The sequence below is a fragment of the Eretmochelys imbricata genome, chromosome 8, assembly GCF_965152235.1.
Source record: "Eretmochelys imbricata isolate rEreImb1 chromosome 8, rEreImb1.hap1, whole genome shotgun sequence".
In the NCBI taxonomy this organism is placed as follows: domain Eukaryota; kingdom Metazoa; phylum Chordata; order Testudines; family Cheloniidae; genus Eretmochelys; species Eretmochelys imbricata.
Genome location: NC_135579.1, coordinates 29,396,113 through 29,420,734, shown reverse-complemented (window position 1 = coordinate 29,420,734; position 24,622 = coordinate 29,396,113). Strand labels below are relative to the sequence as shown.

The 24,622-nt window shown below is 43.7% G+C and overlaps 1 protein-coding gene across 1 annotated transcript in view; it reads left to right on the top strand.

The window, feature by feature from the left end:
• The first annotated feature begins 5,141 nt into the window (after nt 1-5,141).
• LOC144268986 (rho GTPase-activating protein 7-like) overlaps nt 5,142-24,622 on the top strand; it is a 147,222-nt gene continuing 127,741 nt past the window's right edge. The window contains exon 1 of the mRNA XM_077824385.1: nt 5,142-5,256. Coding sequence (XP_077680511.1) covers nt 5,142-5,256 — 115 coding nt within the window. The remainder of the gene's footprint in view (nt 5,257-24,622) is intronic.

The following is a 24,622-nucleotide window of genomic DNA, read 5'->3' as shown; positions in this document are numbered from 1 at the left end:
AGGGTTTATAAAAATGACAGCTCAACTAAATTGACTTAATTCATGTGCATCAAAAAGCTTCAGCAGAAAATTATCTTCCAGAATATGGACAACAGGATCATGAATACTGAATCTTTCTGCCAATATTGATTCTTTGTCAATAGGCCCCTTCACTACTATATTCTCTACTTAACTCTCCATCCTCTGTTAGTTATTATGATCATTTTAGGAGAGCCAATATACATCTTGACACTTGAATTCCACCTCCACGCAAAATTCCATCTTAATAAAATGGAATTTTTGACCAAATAAGGAGTTTATAATTGGGACAATAGTCAGTGAAAGCTGGCAAAATTAATATGCATTGGCTAGTGCTCCACAAACGCCTATTGGATGTAATGGCTGACTTTATTGACTGGGGGGGGGAGTTAGGTTAATCACATTCTAACTCTTTTTAAAAGGGAAAAGTGCACCTTTTGTTATCAGATAATGGCCGGGGCTCTAGAGCGCAGGTATTTTTTGGTCTATTGAAATGCGTGATGGCCAAGTCAAAGGATGAAGTGAATAGTGAATAAACACTGATTTCCCAATGAATGTGGGCTAATCAAACTCCCTGTAGAAAAGTCATAGGCTTATAAAGATTTGCATGAAATCCTGAGTTATAAAACAATTTTTTTAAAAGCCAGTATGATTAAATTAATAAATAGTTTGCATTTCTATAATACCTTCCATCCTGTGTGCCTTGCTAATGATTGAGCACTACATTCCCTACTCTGTGCTAACTTTTGCTAAAACTCTAGAGAGAGAGCTTAGGGCTGTAAGGCACAGCACCAAAATGATTGCTACACCTTCCTCCAGTAGTTACAGATTTCTTTTTGCTGGGAACAATACCTACTGGAGACATGGATTCAATAACACGTCTCCCATCTTAATCAGGATTGCAGCTTCAGTAAATCTCACACACACACACACACACACACACACACACACACACACATATTGCTTGCTACCCCGCCATGGGCCAGACACCATGTTTCACTGCTCAGACATGTTACAGGGACAGGCAGGCCAAGAGGAGGGTAGAGTAAAAGAGCCTTTACGACACCTTTTATACCTCCAGGATTCTGGGCTGCTTAGAAGGCAGGTGTGGTCCCCTGTGGAAATTAGTAAGATCCTTCTAGCTCTCAGTGATCTTCTCGGCAGCCCAGAAAAGCCAGTGTACTTGCCCCCTTATCTTAAGTGTTTTTCCTGTCAACCCTGTCAGTTTTACAGGAAAGAATCCAGTAACTTGTCCTGGTTTGGTTTAGCAAATTCCTTTAGACTGGCAAGTTGAAGGAGGCTGGTGTTATACCCATCTTAAAAATGGGTACAAAGAGGTGAATTGACCTCAAGCTTAGGCTACAAGTCACTATCTGAGCCAGGAAGAGCTCTCTAAAGTCCTACCCCCAATCTCACCATTAGGCCACATTCCCTTCAACCCATCCCCAGCTTGAAACTCATACAAACTATAAAACATCCAGATAATAGGGAAACTTTCTATGCAACATTTCCAACCCAAAATATTTTAGGTTATTAGAATACATATTTAATAACATCAGCTTAGTTACAGGCAAAGGTTTTTTAATGACTCTTTAAATTGATATTAAAATAACATGAAAACTATCTTACTTGGATTTATATCGGACTAGCAGGGTAGCTGCAAAAGCTCTCCAAGCTCTACTTTGGCTGCCCCATAACTACTGCAAAACTAACGTGTTCATATATCGTTCTCAGCCTCAGACATTTTTGTGCCATACAATGGGGGAACTGGACTTTCCTGCTCTCTCAATTATAGGAAATGAACATAAGAGACATGTCCAATGTAACTTTATTTTTTAGTTTCACCATATTGCTGGAGTTCTGCTTTTCAGATTTCAAGGGGATTAGTCATTCTCCTTGCCCACTGCTGGAGTCCTATGGGGTTGTCAACTCATGGGCTTCAGTGCTAGGTAGAGCAGAGATGCCACCCTGCACTGGCAGGATCTATCAGTTTTAGAGAAGGTGAAATTAGTCATCTTTCCTCTTGTCAGGTTTTGACGTCACCAGGCCTTGAGAACACCCAGAAGAAACAAAGATACAAGGCCACATCCAAATGCAGCAATGGTCTTGGTGAGAATTACGTGTTGGCTGATTGAATTTTCTGACTTAATAGGTCTAGCATATGCAGTCACATTCTCTCTATGTTCAGTGGGCTTTATGCTTGCGGCCCCTACAAATTCTGCTACATGCTGAACTTTTCTCCAACAGAATCACCAGCAGAGGCCCTCAGTTTTTCAAACTCTGGTAATACTCAGTTTATAGGTAAAGTTGTACCGGCTGCAGGAATAGAAGCAGTGGATTTTTAACATAAACATTTATGGTAAAGACTAGTAAAGTTCTACCTCATATCACTTCCCCATTAAATACTTTCCTTTTGAGGCAAGATTTATTTCCAAGCTGCTTCATCGACACTCAGTTAGAGCTTGGGATATGCCCTTTGTATAGTGCTGCTTCTGATATAAGGCTAATATACCGATGCCCATGTGAAGTACATGTTTCAGAATGCACAGCTTCACATAGTGGATGCATATGCTGTATTACTTCCAAAGCAGGTTTTTAAAAGGCTATTTATCTGGAGATAATCTACGCCTGGATGTGTTTAATAATGCAAGTCTGTGCAACTGCACATGCATCTTTGGGTGAAAACTGCTGTCTATCATCCCTAAGAGCTATTCTATTGTTCTAAACCAGTGGTTCTCAAACTTTTGTAGTGGTGACCCTTTTCACACAGCAAGCCTCTGAGTGTGACCCACATTATAAATTAAAAACACTTTTTTTTATATTTAACACTATTATAAATGCTGGCGGTGAAGCGGGGTTTGGGGTGGAGGCTGACAGCTCGCGACCCCCCAGGTCATAACCTCACGACCCCCTGAGTGGTCCCAATGCCCAGTTTGAGAACCCCTGTTCTAAACCCTTGGGCAGGCTCAAATGGCTCAAACAAACCCTCAGCAGACATGCTTCCTCTTCCACTCTCCTCCTCCTGGAAATTATCCCTGTCCAGAGCCCAGGATGGGCAGGACCTGGGCCAGAAACAGCTTTTTCTAGATAAGTGACACAGCTATAAGGAACAGTCTTGTGCTTTCAGTATTAGATGTAGTTTAGATATTTTTCAAAGGTTTTATGGCTCCTTCTGAACTCTGTGCAGTTAGGCTCTTGATAGGAATGGATACAAGAAATAGTTACCAATTAAAACAGAGCCTCAGAGCTATTTTAGGAGTGTTTTTCTGTAATATATCACATGCAATGTATGTGACACTGGGGTGAGTTGTGGAAGTTTTGTTGCTCTCTTCTGGGATGAGCCGCTTAACTCATGAGCAACATCACCATTCATGAGTAATACAGCCATCCCAAATGCATGCCAATAAAACTTGTCCAGGATATATTCTAGCTACCTATGTCAGTATAAAACTAAAAGTTGACCAGATTCCTCTCAGCAACACTAATAGCAACTAGGTTATTCTGGTCTTACTGAGAACCGATTTGATCACTTTTATATTACCAGGTTAATTGCTTGTGAAAAGTGCCAAGTAACATGGAAACTGAGATGCAAACAGGCCTGAAGGCAGATTAACTCCAGAAAAGGTCAGTTACAGGGCAAGTTTCCTTACCGCTTCAACCCTGACCTTGAGGGACCCCATTTTACTAGTTCAGCCTCCAGGGCAGAGTCTATCCTTTTTGGCAATCTGGTCCAGTGGTTTCTAAATGGGATTCTAAATGGGAACTTGACAGACCCAGATTCAATTTCCTGCTCTTCCACAGTCTGCCTGTATGATCATGGACAAGCCACCTAGTCTCTCTGTTCCTTCATTCCCCATCTGTAAAATGGGCATAAATATCACTTCCCTACCTCAAGGGCCTGTGGTGACAAACTCAGGCACTGCTGCCCTAGCAGGAGATGCTGTTACATAAACTTCACGTTCTTTTCCTTAGCAAATATTCAGTCTTTGAAAGATCTTGTGGGTGTTAGTTTTGCTATGCAAGGTTGTGGGTTGAGGGAGCTGTGCAAGTAGCAGCAAAGTCAATCCTTGGGCAATGGCAGAGACAGTTGCTCCCAGGGTATCAGGCACTGTTATTTGGCTGAGCTTCTTGAAAGAAGGGTTTCCTGCAAGCTGTTTGTGACCACCTCTGCTCCAGGACTGGTGTATGTGTGTAAATAAAACAAGTTACAGTTAAACAAGTTACACTTAAAATATACCCAAAATCTGTATGGCTGAAAAGCCTACTTGCAAGGCCCTGGACACCTGCTACCACTCATCAGAGGAGCAATAAGTATCTTAGATACTAGATAATGGAGGCCATTAAGTACCTTTAGATAGTAGTTGTGTGAGAAGCAGTATTGCTCTAGGTAGGTAAGTAGGGTAATTAATTAATCAGAACTTTAGGGCCTGATCCAAAGTCCTTTGAAGTCAATGAGAATCTTTTAATCAGGCCCTCAGTGAGGTTGAGCTGATACTAGAGGAGAAACTTCCCATTATGAAATTGGGGAGACTGGACTCTTTGTTTCAAATAGTTAAAAAAAAATGCAGCCCAAATAAACAATTGCAACATAGTGAAGAAAACTGCCGGCACGAGCGCTACCATGCACATATAACATAAAAAGCAACTACAAGAAGGAACCTGGAAACGAGGAGGCAGTTCCCCATACAGTTAATGCAAAGAAGCTGGAAACTCAAGGTACATTGCATTGTCTAACATTTCATTCCTGTTCCAAGTGACGCCTTGTTGCCTAACTTGTTATTTATTGCTTTGCATGGCAGACCATCAAGTCTGTTTATAAAATGTGGCTGCTGAGATGCAGAACTGCATTTTGCTCTGAGGCACGGAGGACCCAAGTGGGCTGCTATTTCCTTTACAGCACTGCCTGACCCCAGATTGTTTGGAAGGAGGGCTCTCTCTCTCTCTTTCTCATTCCAAGAGGGGTGTTAACAAATTACATGCAGACTTTTCCTAGAGAGTAATTTTTCCTGTCCAGTCTAAGAAGAGAAAGCTGGGAGAACTGAGTTCTCAGTCTGCTGGGTTTTTTTTTCCAGGCTGTTGGATCTTAATGGGCTAATATTGCCTCTGTGGATTTGTTAGCCGGGATGGCATACCCAGGGAAATCTCGTTTGAGGAGATCCTTCAGTGAGCATATCAAGGACTCAACCAACAAAGCATGGGATGTGTTCTGGAAGAGCGTGAGAGAAAAACGCTTATCAGGTCAGTCACAGGGGATACTTATTCTTATTCAAGCGGTGGAAGTGGCAGAAAATGAAAATGTATGTGCCCCTATTCCAGTGGAAGAGGCGCCTTAAAATTATGTGTTGCACTGGTATGTCATTGTAGAAGGTTAGGTGGTAATGGCCCTATAGCCCTGGCTGTTGCTTTTTCACCTATGTGACCGAGTAGGTGTCTTAGATTGATATTCAGCATGGGCATCAATTTGCAGAATCTCAAGTACTCTGCCTGAGTTTCTACCTCTAAATATTTAAACTGCTTGTCCTTTTGCTGAAGTTTTGAAGACACTTTACTGATTTGGAGGCATTGGCATATCAGACTCTTATAGTCATAATTGTCAGGAAATGTGAATGTTAATTCACAATGAGGAGTTTCCCAAGCACCAAGAAACTGCTTGGAATCAACTGTACTGTGGTTTTATAATCTCTGATGAACTGATCTCTACACATGACATGGGTATTCAGCACTTATTCATGTCAGACAAGTATGTAATAAGAGTAGTTGCATAATCTGGAATTCTGTCAGATGTTATATTGCAAAATCTCTTACATCCTATTTTCTGTGCACAGCCTCTAAATGATTACTTGATAATGCAGAGACATGTTGAATTCTGACACTCTAAACAGGGAGTGGGAGTCACACAGTAAAATAAAATCAATGCTTGTAAAGTGTACTCTATATAACGCCTCTTCAAAGAACACTGCTGTTATTAGAAAGCATTATTTTTAAGAAAGGGAGCTGACTTTTGGGTTACCAACCTGACAGTCTTTAGCAATAAAACATGCATGATTGTTTAGAGGACGTAAATTATATTAGGTAGACAAATAGGGCAAGTTTCTCCCAGAACTTTGACTTCGAAGTTGTCAGGTTTGAAGTAAAAGTTCTATGTAAACACAGATGATATGAAGCTAATCCTCTCCAGAGCTCTCTTCTTGGACTGTAAAATCGAGGAATGGGACATGGTGATATTTTTCACAATCAATCCAGCATTATAAGGCAATGTTAAGGTTGTTTTTATGGCAATTGGCCCAATTTCTAATTGCATGGTGCAAAAAATCCCCCTTACTCAGCTTTGACTCTCCCCTGACTGCCGTGGATGTTAATTTGTGTATGGACTGATTAAGAGCTTCTGGATTTAGTCCCTTGTTAGGGTTCTGAGTCACAAATTTAATCTCTTCTAGTCAGTTTCTGTGGACCTGCACTAACTCTCTCAAGAGCAGTCCAGACAGAACAAGTGTGAAGGCAGCCAGAGTAAATGACAAAGGGAAGCTTGACTAAAATTAGTAATAAGGCAAACATGGCTACTTTTAATTCCTTAAATCTGGGAATTGCAACAGTAAGAGTAGCATTCAGGTAAATGAACGAAACATGCAATAAAGGATCAGAAGATTAGTAAGACAAACTGGAACTCTCATTGGGCTTATTTCTCACAACATCACAAACCCAGTATTAGGAGAGCTATTATAACCTTCAGTCGTTAGGGAGGGAGCTGAATTAAAAGCCTGGATCAAAAGCTGTGGGACAGATCAGAAATGACAAATCTGAGCTTTGCAGCCAGCCCTTATCCTTACACATAGTTGGAGGTTGTTTGGATCTGGCCATTAAAAGTTCATATCTGGGGCTGAATTTAGGAGCTCTGAAGCCAATGGCATTACATCAGTTCACATCAGCAGAGGATTTGATCCATTATCCTTTGGTTGCACATCCTGCAAATGCTGACATAAATATCTGCTCATTCTACATACAGTGGAAGCACCACTGTGCTACACAACTATATCTTCACAATATAACACTGTGTTGCTCTGTTAGAGTTAGATGGCTGTCTTGAAGGATATAAGTAATGGTACAAGGAGGTGTGATTCTAGTGCAGGTAGGCATACCTGCTCTAGGTTTAATCTCGCTGGCGTGGATAAAAGCAGTAGTGAGAATGTGGTGATGTGGGCTAACCACCCCAGTACAATCCCACTAGAGACTCTGGGTATGTACTTGGGTTGCTTGTCCGTGCCACCACATCTTCGCTGCTATTGTTACCTGTGCTAGCTAGATCAAAACTAGTCTGGGTATGTCTGCCAGCACTGCAATCACACTTTCATTTATGGTATAGATGTACGCTTAGAAAATAATCAGAGGGAGTGTTTAAGTGCCAAGCACCTCTCAGGAACAGGCTCATGGTCAAACTCCCATTGAAAGCCTGTCTGATCCTACACCTTGCAGGAGTCCTACTTTACTGCCTGACGTCTACATCCGGTTCTCTTCTGGAATCATGTGAAAAATCCTCTTACATTTCTCAGGTGAAAAAATATTCCTATGGATTTTTTTGGCCAAAAATGGGAAATTCTCAACCCTCTCACACACAAACCCGTTGCACTGCTCAGAGAAAGGTTGCTTTCCTGTCTGGACAGGACCAAAATCCTGACATTTACATCTACTCATAAGAAAAAAAAGCCAGATTTTACTTTCTGAGAGCAGAACTCTTCTTAAAAGAATTATAAGCAAGAAACATGTAATGGATTGAGCAGCTGTACAGAATGCTTATACTGCACTGTAAACACTTAATTCTAGAGGCAGAGCTTCCTGTTGCAAAGTTTCCCACTGTCAAGGTCTGTTCAGATCAAGGATTCTAGTCCCATCTGCATGGTGGTTGCCTTAAGTTTTCCAGTTTTGCTACAGATAATTAACCATACCTCAGCATTTGTAGTATCTCCTAAGTATTCCTTGTAATAAGCTTAATTGGTATCTATCAAGCCAAGGCAAAACTGAGATGCTTTTAAGAATGACCACCATACTACAGCTAAATCAGCTTCCAAAATGTATTTACTATAATCCAAGATAAGTCCCTGAAATTCTATCCCTGAGCTTTTCCGCCTTCATGTTTTGTTTCAAAGTATACACAAATGTTTTGAAATAGAGCTGGCTGAGTCCTGTAAAAACAGTGCTTGCAAACACTCTATCAAATGCCAAACAGCTGACAGCTGTATGTTCATGTCCTCTTAAATGTTGCTCATATGACAAGGTGGTTGGTTGTATGGCAAATAGCCATTCCTACTCATTAGTGCACATGTATTTCTACGCAAGCAAAGGTATTCCTGAATGTACACTAGGGACTGTGCTCATGACCAAGAGCAAATAACATGGCACGTTTTCATTTTTCTATTTACAAATTTTAAATTCTCCAGCTGGTTGATTGAAATAGCATGTGACTTAGGTGACCAATCACATAGTGCAAATAGTCAAACTGAATAGTTGGCAAACAGCTCATAGACAGACATTGTGTGTCTAACCTACTGTGCAAATTAGTTTTAGTGTAGCTGATTTCAGAGAAGGCCTGGAGATCACCAGTACGTAATCTAAGGCTAGGGTGGCCAGGGTACTATAACATTTTTGGATGGTTAGCACTGAAGCTTCAGCATATGCAACCCATGCTAAGACTTGGGGTCCATTCTCCTCCGTTGTGTTAGTTATGTGAGGAGCATGGAAGATAGAGGCATTTTCTAAATGGGCAGCTACTCAAGACAGGCAATTTCCCAAAGATATATATTTAGAAAGGTAAATTGTAAGGAGGGTTTTTGTTGTTCCTACTACTGAGCTATCAGAATTCTTCCCCTGCATATCTGGATGCAGAGGCTCTGGATTCAGATTGCATTGTGATGTTCCCAGCCCCCCATCATGCTGTTACAGTACAAGAAAGCCATCGGTACAGTTTGCAGAGACACCAGAATTCCTCTCATATATTTATTAGACCACATGCCGATTGCAAATTACCATACTGGCAACCATTCAAATATGTACCTGATAGCGAAAGCATCTCCATATAGAGGGAAAGAACCTCTCCCAGATGTTAAGCTCGTGCGCCATGGAAGATAAAGAATAGCAATAAGTGATGCAGTTGAGATTAATTTAAGGAGTAACTGGAGTACATCAGACCTTCACTTTCTTCACAAGAAATATTTATTGGATATTAAAAGTAACAGATACAGTGTAAAAATCATTTACAATCCAAGTTCTTACACTGTATATTAACAGGTCCAAATGAGCATTGTTATCTCTGTATCCATATTGCTAGAATGGTGTGGTTAAGGTCTGAGAAGTGACTGCAAAACTGGCATCTTCTTACTCCCTTTCTTCCAGTGTATATTCTGGCACTTCTGACTGTTTTACTTACGAAAGCACATTATTCCTGTCAGCATGCAGAGAGGAAGCTGGACTTATGATTTCCCCGTCCTTGCACTGAACTTTGTCCTCTTTGTACCTGAGGTCAGATTTCATTATCATAACACTACCTTCTTCTGATTTAACAGTTTTGTGGATGATCCTGGATTTTAAACTCAGGGCCATGTTGACCTTTCAGCTTGGTGATTCCTGCTAGGGGGAGGTGTGGGAGCGGGCACTCTCACTTCCTTTCCCTTGACTGAGGCTGGGCCTACACTACAGAGAAAGGGGTGTGATTCAGGTACACATACACGCACTAGCTCTCATTGAGTTAGCACGAGTATAAGTAGCAGTGTAGCTGAGATGCTAAAGGTGGTGGCAGCGGAGGCATAGCTGAGCTATGTCAAGTACATACCCGTTGGTTTTCAGGTGGATTTGTGCTCATCCATGCCTCCACTGCCACTAATTTGGAATTGCTAGGGAATGTGACTTTCCTGCTTTTTCTGTCTGATGTGAAATTTCACCCCTCACTGCCCCAGGCAGAGAGAGGGATGTGGGAGGGGTGGCAAACCATGCGTTCCCTCCTCCTGCCTGAGGGATAGCCATTCTTGGATTGCTTGGTGCTGAGAGGGCGACAGAGCAGATTAGGGTGGCTAACCCAGAAGGCATGTTTGGGTTAGACCACAGCCCTTCTTCATCAGAAGAACTGAATAGAGTGTAGCAAGAGCCACTTCCCAGCATGCTTCTCATCAGTGCCAATGGATGCTGTATACCTGCAGGTCCCTCAAGCAATGCACCTCTTCCTCTTCCCAGTGTCCCACAGCCTCCTGGGAGGGAGAAATTTGCCCAGAACATGTAAGATGTCAGTGGAAGACTTTTTTTATTCAAATGAAAAGGCCCACTGAATGGGAACCTACTACCTCCTGATGGGCTTTCTATCACCCAGGGTCCTGTCCTGGCAGACCACCCCACAGGGTCTCCAGCAGTTGAAAAAACAATTGGATGGCTGGGTCACAGTGGTCACACAGCACCTGTGAACCTCACTGTACAAAATGGCCAGGGCAGCCAACTGAGTTCAGTAGATTTCTCACCAAAGGGGCTCCTGTGGAGACTTGATTGTAATTTAAAGGTGTCCACCTCCAGTAGGCCCCCAGGTGAGAACTGTGGTACAAACCACTAGCTTTCCCCCCTGGGTGAAACCCTTCTTGGACAGAGCAGACTCTGTTGGGACAGAAGATGTAGCAGCATAAATGTTGCACAATGTAGCTTTTCCCATTGAACATTGATAAAACAAGAACTCATCTTGCTGAGACTTTCAAATCATTGTTTCTGCTTAGACACCATCCAGGAAAAGCCAACAGGTCCCGGAACAAAATCACATGCAGACAATGGGCTGTGAAGTTACATCGAGGTGACATTTCACTTACTGAGCCTCAAAATTACTTAGCCAGAATTAAAATAGATGGTTCTGCACTCTAGAAAGAGCCGATTATCTCTACTTCTGATTAAAAGTACTTCTATCCCTCTCTTCAGGACATAGGTAGCCTGTTGCTCAACAGCTGCAATTACTCTCATATGAAATAATCTTTATTATTTCCACTGGTGGGAGACGCTAGACGAGTTCTGCAGTTAAATAAAACATTCTGTTCATAAAATAAATACAAGCTCTATTGGCCATGACAGTAATAAATGTCCTAGTTACTTAAATTGGCTTTATAAATATTTTTCTTTAGGAAGCTTTGTGGGTTGTTGGTAGAACTGTCCACTGCTGACATAAATGGCTTGTCTTAACCTCTGCAGAGAAAGAGAAGAGATTTACACAGTATTTATCCCACTTACCACTTGTAAGATTTCTTATAAGTACCATTCTCCTTCCTCGGATGTCAATGGAAGGATTTAGAAGGGTCATTCCAGATGAGAACGTGTAGTTGTTCCCAGAGGTTACACAAAACTCTGTTAAGTGAGAACATTCAAATAGTTTTTGTCATGGCCCTGATTTAGCTCCTCCTGCTGGACACTCACCAGGCTGATGTGATTGGATCCCAGCACTTTTAGCTCCCCTTTGGTCCGTGTAGGCTCTAGGCATTCTCTATATATGGCCCCTAGGCTCACTCCCTTGTTACAGATTCTTTGACTGGTGTCCCTTTTTGGAAGCTGGACCACGGTGCAGCTGCTCAAACCCCAAGACTACCTAGTAACTTAAGCACAGCTTTCCAAGGGCTCCATCCTTTTAGGTTCTCCAGCTTATAGTTTAACCCTTCAGGAATATGTGATAGCTGAAGCGAAATAGGACACAGACTTTGCAGAAGGATTTATAAAACATTCACTCTTTACTTTAGTCAGCACAAGAGATATACGTGTGTGGGCAAAACAATAAACATCTGCACACCATTCCCTGCCTCAGTTTCCTTTCCACTCTTGAATGTTCTTTGGGATTTAGGTCAGTGTCCTTTCAGGGTTCTAATCCCCTTTCCTGGACCTTGTTCCTCCAGCTCAGGGCTTCTCCCCAGAGCATATATTCTCTTTTTTCTGACCAGCTTCGGCTGGTGGAGCTGTCAAATGGTCTTCTCTCTCTCAGAAAGTATGGCCCTTTGTGATTCCCAGAGTCTCTCATCATCTGAGTTTTTAAACACCAGTCCTAACACCTGGTTTGTTTGTTCCCCTTCTGGGGATTTTTCCACTCCTCCAACCCTCTTCTATGCAGACCATCTGGAATAACTGGATTCTTCCAGCTCAGGCACCTTCCTTAGTACACCCATTTTCCTGCCAGAGCACGGTTCTTAATATTAATGACTTCATTTGTTTGTTCTGTAGCTTCTTCCAGACAGGAAGCGTAATAGGTGACAGGGTCAGTGTCAGCCAATGGCTGATTTACTGCACATTGAGGGGTGGAGTGAGGTGTCGAGTTCATAATATCAAACTGAGCTCATCAGTTGTGCATAGGAAGGCGCCCCAAATCACCAGTTTTGCTTCACAATAATCATGGGCCTGAGGTCCAAGTTCAGATCTGGATGGAGTTTTAGATAGCCTGCTCACCCCAAAGATTAGCAATGTTCAGATGTAGGCTTCTGTTTCTGCCCATTGCCGAGATAGACCATGGGGTTTAGCCCCTCCCAGAGCAGCTCTACACGGCTACTCCAGTCATGATAGTGTTTAATAGGCTCACTCAATCCCTATGACTACAGATACTTCTCTGACCATAAACAAATCTCCCAACACTTCATATGTGACAACGAGCTTGGTTGTCATCCCAAACATTCCTTTTCCATCTGATTGCACCCTAAGATTTCACACAATGCACAACAAACAACTCTTTGCCATGGCATGTTATGATGGCCAAAAGCATAAGTGGATAAGGTCATGGAGGATAGGTCCATCAGTGGCTATTAGCCAAGAAGATCAGGCATGCAACCCCATGCTCAGGATGACCTTAAACCTCTGACTACCAGAAACCTGGAGTGGAAGATAATTGCTACAATTGCCCTGTTTTGTACATTCCCCCTGAAGCTCTAGTACGCTGGATCCAGGATACTGAGCTAGATGGACTTTTGTCTGACCGGTTTGTATGGCTGGTTTTAGGTTCCTGTGGTTTGGGGTATTAAAGAAAGGAGCACTTCCTTGGATGCTCACTGCATGAGGCTCACCTCTTTAGTGCTGCTGTGTTTATAAAAGATACAGCTTATACCCCTGCACACAATAGGGCTGCTCCACTGATGTTAACCCTTTAGTGATTGCACACATCTATTGATTGGGATTATGGAAAGGAAAAAATGTCTGCTACCTCAGTGATTAATGAAAAGAGCTGTGTAAGATGTTCACAACAAAACCCAAATGCCAGTGAAACATAGCTGGGTTTGGAATCCATTATATGCTAGAAATGCCATCTACTTTTACTTGAAAAGCTTGCTAGCCTTCTGAGCCAAACTTATTGGGGCTGATTTTATTGTTTTGTGTCAAAACGAAGTGAAAGTTATTGGCTTAAGCACACTGAGTTTGGGGTAGATTTGGGGGGGGGCGGTTATAGATGTGAGTTGTGATGTCCCACCACTGTGGGTTCCTTTGGAGAATCAAAGAGTCTATAAATCTAGGCTGTGATTTTCAATAAAGCCTTAAGAAGTTAAGGGCCCAGCAGCTAATTCCGTTAGGTTCCTTTGAAAATCACAGTGCTAAATTGATTCCAAAGTCCTTCTATTGAAGTAAACAGGTGCTTTGACTAGGTGTGGCCTGCAGAATTAAGCCCATTATTATTACCAGCAATTCTGGAAGAGCTCACTTTGGGCCCTGACCCTAAATCCATTGAAGACTACGTTAGTGGGCCTTTGAATCAGGTCCTGTTTTCAGATGAGAAACCAAGAGCCTGGTGGGAAATATCTAGAAAGCATGAAAAGGATACAAGAAATGAAGTCAATATAAATCCTTTCAAAAAAATTTTTCCTTTACTTTGTATGGCACTGGCAGAAAAAAAGGGCAATTAAAAATATCTTTGGTATATATTTCTTTAAACAATCTCACTATCTCTGGGCATAAGACAATGACCTAGGGCTATAACTCCCTTTGATTTTTAAGACAAACTTCCTAGGATGGAGCACAGTGGAGCAGCCTAAATTTTGGCTTAAAAACTGAGGGTGTGATACCGCCCAGAGGTAATAAACAGGAAACACTGGCATATAGAACAAATAAGGTGCCATCGTGTTTGGAAATCTCCTAATGGAATCAGAGGGCCTGCATCCATTATTTCTCATGAGGAATTTGTCACTCCTTTATATCTTGTAAGTGCATAACTTGTAAGTTGTAGGTGCACAACCAGCTGTTATCTGGTCCAGGAACATATTAAACTTCAACTGTGCTATGTCAGGTTTGCTGTCCAAGTTAAACAAGACAACTGGGAGTAGATGTCCCTTCCCCACAAGGAGTTTATAGACTTGCACATTGGAATCTGAGGGCCTGTGCAGCCCTTATTGTGTATTGTTTAATTTGGCCACTTAAATTATGGACTGGTCTCTCTGAATGGTGTCACATTATTTTTCACCTATGGCTGAACTTTTCTCTTTCCCCTCTCACTTTCCTATTGTACATGTTAAATCTGTTTGGTTTACAATGGTGACAAACAGAGAGGGAATGAAATCTTCAGCAAGATTCCATTTCTTCTTTGCAACTAGACCTACAGTTTGGAAATATAAAAAAGGGGGCTGTGTGAACAGAGCAATCTTTTCCCTGGAAATCAGCAAGTACAGTGAGTAGCAGTATCTGTCATGGAAACCTATCAGCAAAGAAAAACCATCATTCTTTCTTTACTATATATGTACAGAAAAAAATTCCCTTCTGATCTCTTTGGATGGCAGGGTGCTGGTGGCAGGAGACTTTAGTGACAGGTCTTTAACTTTGGAATGGGCTCCCTCCTTGCTCTGATGAAGCCTGGGATTTTTTACTTCAAGGTCTCTGTTGGAGATGAATAGGGTGTGTTGGCTGAATTAGGGGGATTATTGTTGGAAGGTGTTTTAACCATTGTTTCTTGTCGCTTTTATGGTGCATAGACTGGGAAAGGCCCTATGTAAATAAATACATACACTGGGCTCTTCTCATTCCAAATTCTCTCCTCTAAATTACTGAAGCTTAAATTGCTCACGTACTTCTCTAAATCTATCCTGTCCAGCTTCCCATCATGATTCATTGAAGTAGATGGAGGGTAGGCAGGTCATTTGAGAGCTAATTCCTATCACAACATGACCTTTAATAGAACATTGTATGTTGGACATTACGGTCTCCCCCCTCTTACTAAGGAAGAGGTCAAGAGAAGCATCTTAATATTAATTAGTGGAAGTCTCCTCTTGGCCTTTGGTATATTTGTACACATCATAAACTAGGCACTGCTCTGCTTGGGGGAGATGCAGAATGGCAGGGAGTGCAATAGATTGGAAATGAGGTACCTTGGCAGCATCTGCCTGCACAATGCCTAACTCTGTTCTATTGTCTCATTGTTAAGAGTATTAATTTACAAAATACAAACGAATAACAAGGGCTTTCCTCAGCAACAAAGAGCACTTTCTCCAGAGTGAAGGAGTACTTGTGGCACCTTAGAGACTAGCAAATTTATTTGAGCATAAGCTTTCGTGAGCTACAGCTCACTTCATCAGATGCATGCATTAGAAAATACAGTGGGGTGATTTTATATACCCAGAGAACATGAAACAATGGGTGTTATCATACACACTGTAACAAGAGTGATCAGGTAAGGTGAGCTATTACCAGCAGGAGAGCGGGGTGGGGGGAAACCTTTTGTAGCGATAATCAAGGTGGGCCATTTCCAGCAGTTGACAAGAACATCTGAGGAACAGTGAGGGTGGTGCGGGGAGAGAAATAAACATGGGGAAATAGTTTTCCTTTGTGTAATGACACATCAACTCCCAGTCTTTATTCAAGCCTAAGTTAACTGTATCCAGTTTGCAAATTAATTCCAATTCAGCAGTCTCTCATTGGAGTCTGTTTCTGAAGTTTTTTTGTTGAAGAATTGCCACTTTTAGGTCTGTAATCGAGTGACCAGAGAAATTGAAGTGTTCTCCGGCTGGTTTTTGAATGTTATAATTCTTGACATCTGATTTGTGTCCATTTATTCTTTTACATAGAGACTGTCCAGTTTGGCCAATGTACATGGCAGAGGGGCATTGCTAGCACATGATGGCATATATCACGTTGGTAGATGTGCAGGTGAACGAGCCTCTAAAAGTGTGGCTGATGTGATTAGGCCCTATGATGGTGTCCACTGGATGGATATGTGGATACAATTGGCAACGGGCTTTGTTGCAAGGATAGGTTCCTGAGTTGTGGGTTTTTTTGTGTGGTGTGTGGTTGCTGGTGAGTATTTGCTTCAGGTTGGAGGGCTGTCTGTAAGTAAGGACTTGCCTGTCTCCCAAGATCTGTGAGAGTGATGGGTCATCCTTCAGGATAGGTTGTAGATCCTTGATGATGCGCTGGAGAGGTTTTAGTTGGGGGCTGAAGGTGATGGCTAGTGGCATTCTGTTATTTTCTTTGTTGGGCCTGTCCTGTAGTAGGTAACTTCTGGGTACTCTTCTGGCTCTGTCAGTCTGTTTCTTCACTTTAGCAGGTGAGTATTGTAGTTGTCAGAATGCTTGATAGAGATCTTGTAGGTGTTTGTCTCTGTCTGAGAGGTTGGAGCAAATGTGATTGTATCGTAGAGCTTGGCTGTAGACAATGGATCGTGTGTTGTGGTCTGGATGGAAGCTTGAGGCAGGTAGGTAAGCATAGCGGTCAGTAGGTTTCCGGTATAGGGTGGTGGCTGTGCTGACAGAAAGTAGACGCAAGACCCCTGGGCTCAGAACACTTGGGATTTGATGCTTAAGCTTTTTTTTTTTGAACAAAACCTTTCGGGTCCACAGTTCCTAGTCTCTTTTAAAGGGGCACGCACACATGAGGATAGCTTCAGGCTTTAATAGTCTCGACTTTAAAATGTGTAGAAAGTAAGTGCAGGCTTGAGGCATGTTGTTTTCATTGCAGCATGTTAGTGTTAGCAGATATCAGGACTAAAGCTCACTGTGATTTTCAGTTTCCAATTACTCAAATACATGAAAAAAGCTGTGACATCAATTGCAACATAGTAGTGTGTTTGCTTAGAATAAAAGTAGTAACTTTTTGTCTAATGATGCTTATAATTGCAGTGAGCCTAAAGCCATGTGCATTAAAAAAACATTAAACAAAATTGTTTAAAACTCTTTAAATATTAGCAAGAAGTTGGGTCTAAACATCATGTCTGACACTCCTAAAGTCAGTGGGTTCAAATCCCTTCAGGAATAGCTCGTCTCTTCCAAGAAGAACACAATTCCATGCTGTTCATTGTATCTGGATCTTTCAGATGTGACCTTCAAACCCAAATCATGTCTGTTCTCCATAGACATTTAGAGAGGGGGAAGAATTACGAACCTGCCTCCAAACACCCCTCAGTGGGGTTTTCAAATTCCAGATCTCTCTCCTGAGTCTATTTCTAATCCCATGGAAACTCTTATATCAGTGTGGGTTTTCTCATAGTATGTTTGACCAAAGATGTCCACCCTGCTCTGTTGTGCACCCTAAAAGTACGTGGTTGCCACTCCAGAGGTGGTGTAGGATGCATAGACAGTTGTTGGTAAAGTGACTTGGGATTAAGGGCCATATAGACAGTAAATGTAAAATGTTCTTGATCCTGTGATCAACTGAGCATGTCTGATAGTTTAGGTTCTTCTTCGAGAGATGTCCCTGTGGGTGCTCCACTTCAGGCCAAGATGCGTCCCAGTGCCTTCGATCGGAGATTTCCACAGCAGTTCCCCTACGGGCTGCGCACGGGCTCCTCAGTTCCTTCTCTACCCTCGCCGGCTAGAGACGGAGTTCAGCAGTGCTCTTTGAGACTAGCTAGTTAGTTTGTTTCTCAGTTTAGTTAGATAGTTTCAGTCATTAGAGTTCCTACTTAGATAAGTTACATTAGCTGTTGCATTTATTTCTTAAAGGAAAGAAAAAGAAAAAATCTAAAAAAAACTTCCGTGGTTTCAGACATGCCTGGCTCCCCAGGCTTCAACAGATGCGCTTCCTGTAAGGATGCCATCCCCATCTCGGATGGGCATTCACAGTGCGTACGCTGTCTGGGAGAGTCTCGTGTACCCCAAAAATGCATCCACTGTAACAAATTTAAAGCACGGATCCTCAAGGACAGGGAGCTCAGGCTTAAAATGCTGCTCTGGAAAACTCCCTCAGACCTGCATCTGACCCTGGCCAGCAAATCTCTGTGACACCCTCCAGAGGCAAAGGAAAAGCAAAAGAAGGGCCAGCTTCCTCTCCCCTCAGGAGCTGTTCCTCGGGGAAAAAGTTAAAACCGGCTCTCTGGTCTCTGCTCACTATGGCTCCGGGGCTCAGCACCTTCCACGCGGCAGGCACCTCAGGCACCGACTGTGAGTTGGCTGCCCCGCTACATGGTGCCGAGGCTCAGGGCTTCCAGTTGCCCACCTCTTTCAGCTCTCCTACGGCCACCTTTGTCAGTACGGCGCCGAGAGCTTCTGCAGTGCCGACAGTACAAGCAGCGGCTGCGGCACTGTCCTTTGACCTTGCGGCACTGCTTTTACAGCCGCCACTCTCAGCACTGAGCCCCCTGAGGTCTCCAGCCTCCCTTGCAGTGCCTACCTCAGGGGCTCCTACTCCACGGAGCCAGCTTGTGCCCCCGGGACATCCTTTGGTGCACCAGCAGATACCCCAGCAGACTGCCTCCACCAGCTACCCCGGCACTGACTCCTGGTCACTCAGCTCCACTGCAGTTTTTACAGCCAGAGGAATTAAGGGTGTCCCATACTCCTGACTCTCCTCTTCTCGGCACCAGTCTATCACCAAGACCGTTAGCACCCTACCTTCAGTACTCCCCTACCCCTTCAAGCCCCTCCAATGAAGTGTGGGAGGCTGAAGACAAGGAAGAGAAAGAGGAATATGATGACCAGATGTTTTTCTCTCAATACTCTCCCCAGAGTCAGTTACCCACACCTGGGAGATGCATTTCAGCACGATCTCCATATCCTCAAGCCTATCCACACTGGTATGGCAATCCCTGGATGGGACCACCTGTGCCCCCCTCCCCTGGGGCAATGGCCATACTGGGGCCCATGGACCTACACCACACCACACTCAGGTCTTCCGCGGGCTGCCAGGAGGAAAGCTGTCAGACCCTCCCCACTGCCGGCTTACACTGAAACCCAGATAAGACCTGAAGTGGCCACCACCTCTACAGAGGACACTGCCCCGCATACCTCTTCTATAGCAATAACACCACAAGATGCCATGGTACCCCCACCATCTCCCGCTACTGATGAGCTTGCTCACTTTCAAGAGTTGTTTCACAGAGTAGCAGAAGAGCTCAATATTACCCTGGAGGAGGTACCTGAAACACACCACGAGCTTTCCGACATCCTGCAAGCTATGACCTCTTCCAAAATAGCCCTACTAATTAATGGGCCATTGTGGAACTTGCTAAAACTATTTGGCAGACCCCAGCTACAATAACACCCACTAGCAAGAGATTGGACCGCAAATATTTTGTCCCATCTAGGGGTTCTGAGTTTCTATTTACGCACCCCTCACCTAATTCACTAGTGGTCAATGTGGCCAATCAGAAAAACGAATCCCAGCACTTCCACTCCACTCCATCAGACAAAGATAACAAGAGACTGGATTCGTTTGATCGCAAAGTGTATTCTTCTTCCACTTTGCAATTTAAAGTAGTGAACTATGCAGTGCTCTTAGCAAAATATGACCACAAAAATTATGCCAAGGTAATGCAATTTATTGATGATGCGTCAGAGGATAAACGACAACAATTTAAATCAGTGGTGTCCGAGGGCGAATTGATCTCCCACACAGTTCTTCAAGCCACCCTCGATGCTGCGGATGCAGTGGCCAGATCCACAGCCACGGCTGTTGTCACGCAGCGGTCCTCATGGCTTGCTTCTTCCTCCTTTCTGAAGGAGATACAGAATACGGTCAAAGATCTCCCTTTTGATGGAGACAAGCTCTTCACCTCTACAACCAATGAGGTCCTTCACTCCATGGAGGACTCATGGGCCACACTCCAATCCTTTGGCATCCAAACACCTGTCTCAAAGAAGAGACAATATATATATCAGCCATACCAATGATAGCTTTACTATACCTTTGCACAACACCACCTTTCAGACAATATGATACGCAACAACAACAACCACATAGGCCCAGGAACCAATGACGTCGCCCTCTGCAAATAACGGCGACCCACCCTTCTAACCCAAATAAACAAATATGAAGTCTTGGTCGAGGGTATAGAAAACCTCGCACCCCCTCCAGCGCCAACTCCAACCAACCATTTTTTTGGACGCTGTTTGTGTCTGTTCCTGGCCAACTGGCAAACCATCACTATGGACAGATGGGTCCTGGAAATTATCAATTTGGGTTATGCCATCCCCTTCCTCTCCTTACCTCCCACTGACCCTCCCACCCCGTCCCTCTTCAGGGACCCCTCTCACGAACAATTGCTCTGTCTGGAGGTACAACATCTCATACATCTCGGAGCAATAAAGGAGGTACCCCCTCAACACAGAGGGAGAGGGTTTTACTCCCACTACTTCTTGACAGAAAAGAAAAACAGCAGTTGGCGCCCTATCCTCGATCTTCGACATTTGAACAAGTTAGTCAAGAAACAGAAATTCCAGATGATTACTCTCCCAATGATAATTCCGATGCTGAAGCAATGAGATTGGTTTTCAACCCTCGACCTCCAAGACACATATTTCCATGTCTCTATCCACCCTGCCCATCGACGTTTCCTCAGGTTTGCTGTGGCAGAGCAACACTACCAATACAAAGTCCTCCCGTTTGGCCTCTCCACCCCACCACATGTCTTCTCCAAGGTGCTAGCAGTTGTAATAGCACATCTCAGGAAAAAAGGAATCCTCATATTTCCTTACCTGGACAATTGTCGCCTCAGGTCTCCCACTCAGTTAGAAGCAAACCATGCAACTCTTGCAACCCTTCACTGCTTCCGCACCTTGGGCCTGCAAATAAACAAAAACAAATCTACCTTACAACCTACCCAACAAATCGACTTCATCGGCACCCACTTCAATTCCACCACTGGTCTTGCAACTCTCCCCCAGGACAGATTCCACACAATGGGCATCCTTATTACCCAGATATGTGCCAGCCCACAGACTACAGTCCGAGACGCTGTACAGCTCTTAGGACATATGGTTGCTTGCACATTTGTGGTCACAAATGCTCGCCTGTACATGTGATGCCTTCAGGGTTGGCTAGCCATGGTATACAAACCAAACAAGCACAGGCTAAATAGGTTACTAACTATGTCCCAGAAAGTCAAGGAGTCACTTCTCTGGTGGACCTCTCCCATCAACCTCTGCACTGGACAAGATCCCCCTTCAATTACCGTCACTTCCGACAAGATCCCCCTTCAATTACCATCACTACAGATGCATCCTTCACAGGATGGGGAGCACACATCGGCCACCTCACCACTCAGGGTCTCTGGGCCACTTCAGAAACCAAGCTTCACATAAATTTGCTAGAGCTCCAGGCCGTACGCAGTGCCTGCCTCCATTTCCTTCCCATCATCCAAAACTACTGAATTCGAATCATGACTGACAACATTGCATGCATGTTTTGTGTCAACAGACTGGGGGAGCCTGCTTACACTCCCTCTGCACATAGGCAGTAAAACTTTGGAACTGGTGCCTTCAACACAACATCCATATCTCTGCCTCATACCTGCCAGGTTCTCAGAATACCACCACAGACGAGCTCAGCCGATCGTTCCCCATACAGCACGAGTGGGAACTCAATGACACCCTTCTTTTCAATATTTTCCAGACCTGGGGTTATCCCCAACTGGATCTCTTTGCCACAGCAACAAACAAAAAATGCCCGACATTCTGCTCCAGAGCAGGCCTGGGGAAACACTCATGGGGAGACGCCTTTATGCCCCCTTGGACCGAAACTCTCATGTAGGCGTTCCCACCAATGCCTCTATTGAACAGAGTAATTCAGAAGATATGAAACGACAGAGCCAACATCATTCTCATAGCCCCATCGTGGCCCAGACAACTGTGGTACCCCTTCCTCCTGAGCATGTCAGTCAACATTCCCCTTTCCTCACTCAGCAACCTCCTATCACAACGTAGGGGACTACTATTTCACCCCGACATACAACATCTCCACCTGAGGGCCTGGCTGATCAATGGTTCTCTAATGAAGAGTTAACATGTTTGGACCAAGTACACAGCAGAACACACAACATGCGCACTACCTACCTGCATAAATGGAAACGGTTCACATCTTGGTGCGCTGACAAGCAGACCTCTCCAGTTTCTGCTTCACTCCCACTGATAATGGATTACCTGTTACACCTCAAAACATCTGGCCTTTCTACGAGCTCACTCAAGGTCCATCTCGTGGCAATCACCGCCTTCCACTATTAGTTTGACAACGTAACTGTCTTTGCCCATCCAATCACCAAAAGGTTCCTGAAGGGTATCCAGACCTTATACCCAGATGTGAAACCACCTGCTGCACCTTGGGATTTACACCTAGTCCTCAAAATCCTGATGGATACACCCTTTGAACTGATGGCTACCTGCTCCCTTCTCCACCTATCCATGAAGACCGCCTTCCTCATAGCAATCACGTCTGCCAGAAGAGTAGGAGAAATGGGGGCGTTTATGGCGGACCCTCCATATACCACGTTCTTCCGTGATAAGGTCACACTCCGAACGCATCCAAGGTTCTTACCTAAGATACACTCTTCCTTTCACCTCAGTGAGCCTATACAGCTCCTAGCATGTTCCCCAAAACCTCACACTAATGCCTTTGAAACAACAGTGCACACTCTTGATGTTTGCAGAGCATTATCCTTTTACCTGGATAGAAAAAAAATCATTTAGGAAAACCGCCAGACTTTTTGTCTCTACTACTCAGGGCTCACAAGGAAATGCTGTCTCTACACAGAGACTTTCGAAATGGATTGCTGACTGCATATGCCTTTGTTACCAACTCAGGCAAATACAACCTTCTATGTCAATTAGAACACACTCTACCAGAGCTGTCTCCACCTCCACAGCCTTTCTCCGTAATGTCCCACTGTCTGACATATGTAAGGCAGCTACCTGGGCATCGAACCTCACCTTCACTCATCACTACGCTCTCATCCACACTGCAGCATCTGACACCAGATTGGGTACAGCTGTCTTGTCAACAGCCTTCTTGCCTCATCTGAAGTCCCAATCATCCTAAGGGATACTGCTTTTCAGTCACCTGAAGTGGAGCACCCACAGGAGCATCTCTCTCTCGAAGAGGAGGTTACTCACCCTGGGCAGCAACTGACATTCTTCAAGATGAGTGTCCTTGTGGGTGCTCCACTACCCACCCTCCTCCCCTCTACTTCGGAATTTGTGATTCACTCCGTTGTAGAGAAGGAACTGAGGAGCCCAGGCTGTGCACATGCTATTCAAACACTGACAGCTCGAGAGGCAGGCACAGCCCATAGGGATACTGCTGTAGAAATCTCTGATCGAAGGCACTGGGACGCACCTTGACCTGAAGTGGAGCACCCACAGGGATACTCATCTCGAAGAACATCAGTTACTGCACAGGGTGAGTCAACTCCTCTTACATTGAAGAAGGATGGTGAAAATCAGACATAATACATTTCTCACCCTGTTAAAGAATGGTTCATAGTGTCATTTCCCTTTACTCAGTGCAATATAAAGATACTGGTAAGCTATCATAACTGGCCTTGGTCATGCCTCAGGTATTATTAGGCCCTCTCATTAATGACTTGTTAAACCAGTGCTGAGAGTACAAAAAACAGCCAGAACTCTCTCCTGCATAATATTATCACAAATGTTCTCAATTTAAAACTATGTTGTGATAAATCTTCCCAGGGAAGAAATCAGGGGAACTAATCAATGCTCTTCTTCTTTTTTAGCATGATTGTTTTAACAAAGGGTTAAAAACTATAGGGTCCCCATCCCCGCCAACAAAATAACATTCTTATCCCTTGGAAGTGGCTTGTGGTCCCAGTGATTCAAAGAAACTTCTGTCCTGTAAACACTGTTATAAATGTTGGGTCAGACTTCCTCTTACCCTAGTCAGTTGGTTGTGATCTGTATAATACACTCAGCATTATAGACGACAGTGACCCACTCCATATGTTATGCTTTCTGTTGTAACTGTGGGGAAAAGAACTTTCAACCCTTACTCCATTGCACTGTTTTGAGAAAAGAATGAGTTATAACAAATACAGCCATGTGGAGGGGTTTTGAACTGATAGTAATGATATATGAAAAGCTAACAGGATATGAAAAATTACATTTATTTAGCACCCTCCGAGCACCACTTCATTTAGTGCAGCATTCTCTCCTGGCTCCCCTCCATGCAGCGTGAGGTTCAGATCATGTTTGAAGAAGGAGAAACTCCTACAAATAGTTGCCGTTTCAAATATTTGTTACTATTCTGGTCCATAATGTAAACTGCAGTGAGAGCTTGCGAGGGGAGGAAAAGCCAAAGCCTTCACCATAAATCACTTTGTTGTGCCAGTTGAACCAACCTGTGGAATGAAGGGCTCAAGAGTGAAGATTTAACAGAATATTCAAGGTTTGCTCCTTCTCATATAAATCATTAGGTTCTGCTG